Source organism: Rutidosis leptorrhynchoides, chromosome 1, assembly GCF_046630445.1.
Source record: "Rutidosis leptorrhynchoides isolate AG116_Rl617_1_P2 chromosome 1, CSIRO_AGI_Rlap_v1, whole genome shotgun sequence".
Taxonomy (NCBI): domain Eukaryota; kingdom Viridiplantae; phylum Streptophyta; class Magnoliopsida; order Asterales; family Asteraceae; genus Rutidosis; species Rutidosis leptorrhynchoides.
The window spans coordinates 319,918,013-319,928,153 of NC_092333.1; the positions used below are offsets into that span (position 1 = coordinate 319,918,013).

The 10,141-nt window shown below is 34.1% G+C and overlaps 1 protein-coding gene across 1 annotated transcript; it reads right to left on the minus strand.

Moving 5' to 3' along the window:
* Positions 1-8,347: 8,347 nt before the first annotated feature.
* On the minus strand, positions 8,348-9,899 carry LOC139899046 (uncharacterized). Its single transcript, XM_071881857.1, has 3 exons — positions 9,831-9,899; positions 9,725-9,776; positions 8,348-8,826 (listed from the first exon to the last, which is right to left on the minus strand). Exons 1-3 carry the CDS (start codon positions 9,897-9,899, stop codon positions 8,348-8,350), a joined length of 600 nt encoding a protein of 199 aa, XP_071737958.1.
* Positions 9,900-10,141: the final 242 nt, after the last annotated feature.

Consider the following 10,141-nt stretch of genomic DNA (forward strand, 5'->3'; position numbering starts at 1 on the left):
TAACTGTTTAACGAAATAGACACAAGTAATCGAAACTACATTATATGGTTGAATGATCGAAGCCTAATATGCCCCTTTTTGCTTGGTAGCCTAAGAATTAGGGAACATCACTAATTTTGAGAATTAGTGCACCCCTAATTGACGCGAATCCTAAAGATAGATCTATGGGGCCTAACAAACCCCATCCGTTGTAGCGGATACTTTAGTACTTCGATGTTGTTTTATCATGTTCGATGGATGTCCCGGAATGATAGGGGATATTCTTATATGCATCTTGTTAATGTCGGTTACCAGGTGTTCAATCCATATGAATGATTTTTGTCTCTATGCATGGGACGTATATTTATGAGAAATGGAAATAAAAATCTTGTGGTCTATTAAAATGATTGATTATGATAAACTAATGAACTCACCAACCTTTTGGTTGACACTTTAAAACATGTTTATTCTCAGGTACGAAAGAAATCTTCCGCTATGCATTTGCTCATTTTAGAGATATTACTTGGAGTCATTCATGACATATTTCAAAAGACGTTGCATTCTAGTCATTGAGTTCATCAAGATTATTACTAAGTCAATTAAAGTTGGAAATATTATGAAATAGTATGCATGCCATCAACTTTCGGTGTAAAGAAAGTTTGTCTTTTAAAAACGAATGCAATGTTTGTAAAATGTATCATATAGAGGTCAAGTACCTCGCGATGTAACCAAATGTAATGTATTCGTCCAGATGGATTAGGACGGGTCCTTTCACTTTCAATGCTCCCACATTTTATATGGTTTAAAGTACCCATTCACATCATTTCTGCTAAATAACTGCTTCGATGATTCCCCTCTGACAAAATTCCCTTGAGCTTCATAAACAACTGATTTTTCCCTTGCGGGTCCCACATACTCAGAGTGTACTACTGCTACACCATTTGGTGTTGGGAACCGTAATTCTGCATGTGGTGTGGAAGTAATTGCTCCAAATTTGCGAAGGGTTCGCCTACAGAACAATGCATTGAATCTTGATCTGCCATCAAGAACTGTAAAGTCCACAATTTCTGTTCGGACTAAAGGGTGTGTTCCCAATGTTAAATCCAGCTTCACTCTACCAACTTCCTTCATTGATTCTCCCATGATACCAGCAATTTTCACAGTCTATAGCGTAGCCTATCCTTCACGCTGAACGGATAATCGCTGAAACAATTCAAATATAAAATATCTGCTTCACTACCTGTAACAGTATAAATTTGAAGAATTTTTTTGTTTGCAATGACAGCTGAGATAACCACAGGCTCCTCTGACAGACGCCAATTTGGAATGGTGTGAAATATTATTGGAGCATACATCCATTGCTCCATTCTACGCTCTCCGTATGCATCATTTTCATTCACCGTATTCTATATAACCTTGATATGCAATCCAGGAGTTGGATCCTTTTCATCATTTCTTTCTTCCCTTCCGTTCCAATAAACGTCATCCACCATGACGCATTTTCCCTGCCAAGCAAAACGTTTGTTTGGATCATTTCTCCGATACTTTTTTCCTGGTAAAAGATGATTTAACTCTCCAGCCTTGATCTTTGCAATGATCTCTCTCATCAACGACTTGCGATTATCGGTGCCATGTCCATATGCTTCATGGAAATCACACCATTTGTCACTATGTGGTCCCTGACGCTCTTTCATTGGTGGTGGGGGGTGAAAGGTTTCCTTAACAGGTTCTGTGAACAAGATTTCTCTTGGAGTTTTTGTTAACGCCATGATAAGTGGATGTATGTCAAATGGCTTTCGATGGTGATAATTGTCATTTGGTTGATTATTCCCCCTCCAACCGTGTTGCTGTTTTTGGTAAGTATTATCATACCCATGTTGCCTCTGGTAATTATCATTCATGTTCCGTTCTCCGCCTTGCGGTCTAAAAATTCTGTGATAATTATCCACTCTTGGATATCCCATCTCTCCTGCTCTTAAGTGCTTCTGATCAATACCCAACGCCTGATGCAATATTTTTAGAATATCATAACGTAAAGCATGAATTAATCGTGCAAAACGTCGCTGATCGAGACAAAATATAAATTCTGAAACAAGCTGAGACTCTGGTATGTCTGGTATCTTCTGACATTCAATGGTATAACGCTTCATGAAATCACTCAGTGATTCATTCTGGTACATTGTTATCTCATGTGCATCAAGATGTGACAACGTGCAGCTTCTCAAACTTTGATAAGGAAACTGGTAATACTCCTTGGTGGCAAACTAGAAAACCACTCCCTTGCCATTTTCTGTAGTACCATTGGAAACATATGACACGCAGTTTCATCTTCCCAATGCTGTAACCTCATAACACCTTCAAACATAGTCAGAAAATCTTCTAGATCTGTTGTACCATCATAAACACCGATAGATGGAATTCCTAAATTCCTTGGCAATGGATAATTTGCAATTCTAGGGATAAAACACTGTGTTGATTCTGCCATTGCTGGTGGTTTGATAGCTTCATCTCCAGTAATCAAAGCAAACAAAATATCTACAGCCGTTGCACGGATGGTTGGTTGTGCTAATTTCTGCTTATATAGTGATGGTGCCATCTTGGTCAAAATTCCATCTAATAACTTTCCTGCCATCTCCTCAGTCATAAAGAACTATTCGTCTTCGTCCCCAAAACTCCAATCATCTTCCATGAAACCTTCATCACTGTGTTGAGTTTCAGTTTCATCAACAAGAGCGTTCAATTGATTGAATAATTTGAACAATTGTGATTTTGAGATTGTCTTTCCTCTGTTGTTGTGCTTATCATTCACATCAGCTGTCATTTTAAAAGAAATATTGTGTGTTCCTCGCCTGGCTTTCCACATTCCTCCACTAGAACTCTGCCACCCCCCCAAATAGGGTCGGGGGTATTTGTGACTAGTTATATCAAATCAAGCAATTGTATAACGAGAACGACTCTATATGAGATGTTTTATATAACTTTTATTGAGTTTTTGCAGCGGAAGATAAATAGTCATTACATTTTATTGAATGAACAAAGCATTAAATATTTTTAAATGGAATGATAAGTAATGCATGAAGACTCCAAGTATAGCAAGCAATCATCATCAAAGCAGCACATCAACAGCATCTAATTACCTGAGACAAACATGCTTAAAAAGTCAACACGAGGTTGAGTGAATAACATAGGTTTAATTTTTAGTAATTTTGCTAGACCACAAGATTTAAATAAAGTCGATATATCATGTATATCAAAAGTATGCCATGAGCGGATAATATCAAAACTAAACGATTTTACCCCGTAACAATACATATGCAATTGTCGAGATCATTATTATACCACCAATTGACCTGAGGTCAACAGTGCGGGACGTTACTCCCAATAGCGCTATCTATAATAATTCCATTTTTCACTTTAGTTCATCTAGCAATTAATGATATTACAAAGCAGGGATTTATATGTTTCAAATGAACACAATAAAAATACTCATGTTGGTCGCATAATAGTTTGTACTTGTGTCTATCAGATATAAAAATAGTACATGTATTCTCAGCCCAAAAATATAGATAAAAAAGGAGCTATGAAAACTCACCTTAAATAGTTGTTGAAGTAATCCACGCAAGAAAGGAAAGTAAAGCAGGTAAGGGACCGAGATATCAACCTAGAGATAGAATGTACGATCAGATGTTGTCTGATAGACATAAGTATAGTAACTATACTAATGATAATGGTTTTCTAAAAGAAATTCCATTTTCGGAAAGGTTACTATCTATGGAAAGTTTCCACTTTTAGTAACTTTCCAATTATAGAAAGTTCGGGTTATAATCTTTAACAAGACGTTGTACGACTATCTCAAATCTCGTTACTATCATAGAAGTCACTTGAATGATCAGTTGTTACCGGGCGCCCAGGATTCTTGACCAGAATCTATGTCATGGCATTCGAAATCCACAAGAAATTTCCATAAGGCAACAAGGACCACCCTAGGCCATATGTAGCTGTGAGGTTCATATATAGTGCACGTTATCTTGATTATAACCTTCACATATTATAGGTGTATAAACTTTATTATATAACTAAGTTAATTATATATATAGTTACTATTAGTATTACATAACTATTAATAGTTTTATAATTATATATGTATTACATATATTAAATTTGTGTTTATAAAACTTATAATTTGTAAATAATTATAATTAATGTTCCAAAAATTCATACAACATTTTAGAAATATTTTAGAATGTAATTAGGTATTTTATAAGTAATATAATATGTTATTGACAATTTTTAATAATTAAAATCGATTTATTCAATTTTATTATGTTTCGCGTAAACATAATAACAAATAAATTATAAATTCGATTTAAATACATATAAAAATTATAAAAATTATTTTTGATCAGAATAATATCATATTAAAGTTAGGAAAACTTTAAAATTATTTATTAAATTTTTCTCTAATTATTCCTTATTTATATCGTATATACACATATATATTCAATAATTAATTTTAATTACTTAATAATTATAAATCTGATTACAAATAATTTTATAATATGTTTTCATACTTAATATTAATTGTAGAATAATTATAACATGGTATTTATTTTTATTTCAATTACATATAATTATAACATTATTTACATGTTTTGGTAAAAAAATAATAACCGAAGTAAAAAGTAAAAAGTAAAAAGAAAGAAACGAATACTTACTTAGTAGTGATTCTTTAAAGAGAGAATGAGATAAATTTTGGTGTAATTTTGAATGAGAAATGAGGGGTATTTATACTTAAAAAAAATTAGGTAAAAAGAATAAAATAATTAAAAGAAAAAATAATTTAATTCTTAATGGCATTTTAATAATTAAAAGTATTAAATGTTAGGTCATGAGTCATTTACAAATAAAATAATAAAAGTAGTAGTCCATTATAATTTTAGAATAAAAAGTAATTTTTTTATTATTTTTTATTTTTTTAATTAATAAATAAGAATTTTTGTGTAAAATATTAAATAATTTCAGTATTTTACATTTTTAATACATAATTATGATTTATTTCGGTATTATATATATGTTAATTAAAAATTATGATTTTAATTTAATTATGATTATTACTTATGGTTTTTATTAGTTTTACCAATGTTATTACATTTTTTAATTGTATTTATTATATTAAAAGTAATATAAAGTTTAGATAAATTAAATTATGTCAAATTATATAAATTAATATTATATAATTTATTTAAGCGTACGTTGTTGACTAAAAATTTCTATTCGGTCAATGTTTAATTGTATATAACAACCCTTAAATAAATAATACATATAGTCAGGCAAACAACCCTAGGGTCAATTAAGTAATTTTAGAATTCAAAAAGTGAGGGTTGTTATAGTACCTCCCCGTTAATAAAAACTTCGTCCCAAAGTTTTAGGTAGACTTCTCGGATGCATCAGCGGTTGAGAAGAGATGGGGATATTTCTGTTTCATTTGGTCTTCACGTTCCCAGGTATACTCGGGGCCACGTCGTGAATTCCAACGGATCTTAACAATAGGTATGGTGCTTTGTTTCAAGCGTTTAGCAGATCGGTCCATAACTTCTACGGGTTCCTCTATGAAGTGCATTTTATCATCAATGTGAATGTCATCCAAAGGAATAACGAGAGTGTCATCAGTGAGACACTTTTTAAGATTCGAGACATTAAATACGTCATGTACGCTGCTTAGTTCAGCAGGTAATTCTAATCGATAAGCCACAGGTCCGATCCTTTTAGTAATCTTGAAGGGTCCAACAAAACGCGGACTTAGTTTGCTTCGTTTACCAAAACAAATGACGCCTTTCCAAGGGGATACTTTCAACATGACTTTGTCACCAACTTGGAATTCCAAATCTTTCCGACTTTAAGTAGCATAGCTCTTCTATCGGCTGCGGGCAGTTTCTATTCGTTTCTTAATCTGAACTATCTTTTCGGTTGTCTCGTCTATGATTTCAGGACCGGTTAACTGTCTGTCCTCTAATTCATCCCAGCACAGTGGGGATCTACATTTTCGTCCGTATAAGGCCTCAAAAGGTGCAGCCTTAATACTTGAGTGGTAACTATTATTGTAAGAGAATTCAACCAAAGGCAAATGTCTATCCCAACATTTGCCGAAGTCGATAACACAAGCGCGAAGCATATCTTCCAACATTTGAATGGTTAGTTCACTTTGACCATCGGTTTGCGGATGATAAGCAGTACTCATGTCGAGTTGAGTTCCGAGAGTAGTTTGTAAGGATTTTCAGAATCTGGAAGTGAATCTACTGTCGCGATCGGATATGATTGATATAGGAACACCATGACGAGAGACAATTTCTTTGATATACAGTTGTGACAATCTCTCCATCTTATCGGTCTCCTTGATCGGTAAGAAATGAGCAGATTTAGTAAGACCATCTACTATGACCCATATAGTATCATTGCCACTAGAAGTCTTGGACAATTTAGTAATAAAGTCCATAGCGATACATTTCCACTTCCACTGCGGAATATCCGATTGTTGCAGTAAACCAGATGGCTTTTGATGCTTGGCCTTAACTTTTAAACAAGTAAGATACTTGCTCACATATTCAGCAATATCAGATTTCAGATTAGGCCACCAATAAAATTCTTTCACATCGTGATACATCTTACTGGAGCCTGGGTGAATAGAATATATAGTCTTATGTGCTTCATCCAAGACTAGCTTTCGTAGATTTTTGAATTGAGGAACCCAGATACGGTTGTTGTAATACCGTGTTCTGTTCTCCTTAATTTGTAATTGGTTTTCAAAACCTAAAGGTCCTTTATGTTTGATATTTTCTTGCTTTATAGCTTCTAGTTGTGCTTCCCGAATTTTAGCTGTTAGATTTATTTGAATAATCATATTCAAAGCTTGCACTCGGATAGGCTTGACTCGATCCTTTCGACTGAGTGCATCAGTAACAACATTTGCCTTACCAGGATGGTACTTGAGTTCACAGTTGTAGTCATTTGGTAATTCGACCCAATGTCTTTGTCTCATGTTCAGTTGCTTTTGATCAAAGATGTGCTGGAGACTTTTATGATCGGTGAATATGGTGAATTTGATTCCATAAAGATAGTGTCGTCACATCTTTAATGCGAATACTATAGCTCCTAGTTCCAAGTCGTGGGTAGTATAGTTCTTCTCATGCTTCTTTAATTGTCTAGATGCATATGCAATGACTTTCTGGCGTTGCATTAACACACACCCAAAACCTTGGGTTGAAGCATCATAATAGACTACGAAGTCTTCAGTTCTGTCAGGTAGTGATAAGATTGGAGCGGTAATCAACTTTTATTTCAGGGTCTGAAACGCAGATTCATGTTCAATAGACCACTCAAACTTCTTATCCTTATGAGTCAACTTGGTGAGTGGTTTGGCAAGAATGGAGAAATCTTTGATAAATCTCCGAAAGTAACCGGCAAGTCCTAGGAACTGACGAATGTGTTTCGCGTTCTTAGGTGTTTCCCAGTTCTGAATAGCCGAGATCTTTGTGGGGTCGACATGTATTCCATTAATGTCAACTACATGCCCCAAAAACTGAACAGTCTTCAACCAAAACTCACACTTGGAGAACTTAGCATACAACTGTTCCTTTTTTAATAACTCCAGAATTTGTCGGAGGTGTTGTTCGTGTTCTTTCTCACTCTTAGAGTAGATGAGAATATCGTCGATGAAAACAATCACAAAATTATCGAGATAAGGCTTGCATACACGGTTCATGAGATCCATGAACACAGCAGGAGTGTTAGTTAACCCAAAGGGCATTACTAAAAATTCGTAATGTCCGTAACGAGTCCGGAAGGCAGTCTTGGAAACATCGGATTCCTTAACTTTAAGTTGATGATATCCAGATCTCAGGTCAATCTTGGAATAGATGCTTGATCCTTGTAACTGATCAAACAAGTCATCGATTCTAGGGAGAGGATAACGATTCTTGACAGTCAACTTGTTTAGTTCGCGATAGTCGATACACATCCTCATTAAAGCATCTTTCTTTTTGACGAACAATATAGGTGCTCCCTACGGTGAGAGAAGTTATCATAATAGCTCTTTCATTTCTGATGGAGCTAGCCGGTATGGTGCCTTTGCAATAGGTGCAGCACCGGGGATCAAATCTATTTAAAACTCAACTTGTCTTTGTGGTGGAAGACCAGGGAGTTCATCAGGAAAAACTTCAGGAAAGTCTTTAACAACAGGAACCTCTTCAATACGCCGTTCATCTGGCTTGACTTCCTTTATGTGAGCCAAAATGGCTTGACATCCTTTCATAAGGTACTTTCGAGTTTTGATGCATGAGATAAGATTAAGTTTGGAACCACTCTTATCTCCTTAGATAACAAGAATTTCACCAGTTTCGAGAGGAATATTAATTGTCTTATCAAAACACTGGATACCCACTTTCATCGGGGATAACCAATCTATCCCTAAGACTACATCAAAGCTTCCTAGTTCAATAGGCATTAAGTCAACCTTTAAGGTTTTATTGGCTAGAGCCAGATTACATTCCTTGTAGATCCGATCAACTTTTACAAATTTACCGTTGGCCATTTCTACAAGACACTTAGTGTCTAAGGTTTGGGGCTTCTCCTCAAATAAGGCACAAAATTCAGTAGACACATAACTTCTATCAGCACTAGTATCGAATAAAACAGAAGCATAGCAGTTGTTGACATGAAACGTACCAGTGATGACGTCCTCGTCGTCCCTAGCTTCTTCAGCAGTCATGACGAATGCTCGGCCCTTAGCCTTGCCAGCATCTGCATTCTTAGTGATATCCTCCTTCTTAGGAAAGTTGGGTTTTGTATGTCCTATTTTACCACAAGAATAGCAAGTAGGAACAAAGGGCTTGTCTTTAGTTACAGGAGTATAGTGTGACGACCCGGAAAATTTTGACTAATTTTAAATCAAACTCTCGATACGATTTAATATTTTGACACGATAAGCAAAGTCTGTTAGGTTGAGTCTCAAAATTTTGAACTGTTAGATTGACCTTCGACCATTCCCGACGATTCACGAATAACTATTTGTAAATAAATGTGTATATATGTATATATAAGTATATAAGTAATAATTAGAAATATTAAATAAAGTATTAGATGAAGTAATGATTTGAACTAATCTACGAAATGAATAAATTATTATTAAAACATAATAAATATAATGTGACTCGGATATAAATGGTTTCGAATATAATGATTGTAATCATTGATCTGTAAAAAGATTTTTGTAAATGATAAGTTTATTTAAAATGAAATTACTTTGATAGTTTGAATTTTAATACTCTGAATATCTTATTTGGGACAAAAAACAAGAAAATGGCAAAAAAAATTTAAAATAGTTTTACAAGGATTAAGGTCAAAATATATAAATTTATAAACTCATTTTAAATAATTATGTGATAATATTAATTTGTTATACATTATTGTTATTATTAAGATATTTATATTTACGGTTTAATAATATTAAACATAAAATATAATTAAATATCTATACGCGTTAAAATCTGTTAGCAATCGATTTCAGCCTTTATTTTTCCCTGATTGTTGTCTTATTTTTTCCCTGATTGATTCAATTTACATTCACTTTCTGTTACCTATCCCATCTATCACTTTCTATCATCTTCTAACTTTATATATCATAACTATCTAATTCTTTTTATATACTAATTGGTACATCGAATTGAGGGTAGATTAAACATAACCAAACCATCTTCAGTTTTCTCATCTCTACTCTCACTCTCACCATTAACCCACTTCACCTTCATACAACCACCACACCGTCATTTACGTTTACCTACTGCTACACTTATTACTTCTACTTCTTGTGTAAACCGATATCGTCTCTGGTTTCTACTCGATGAATCCACTAACAAGACCACCATTGTTGTAAGTTGCTACAACTTTCTTTTACTACTACTGCTTCTGTTTAAGTCGATTACAAACCACCACTCCATCACCACTAAAAACCATAACCTTTTCGTTGCTACTACTACTTATTTTATGTTTTCATTCGATAACAACACCACCTGAACCATCTATGCTACTTCTTGTTTCCTAATCGAAACAACCCTCACCTTTCTATTTTTTGTAGTTCACTACTATTGTATATCTTCTATCATCTATC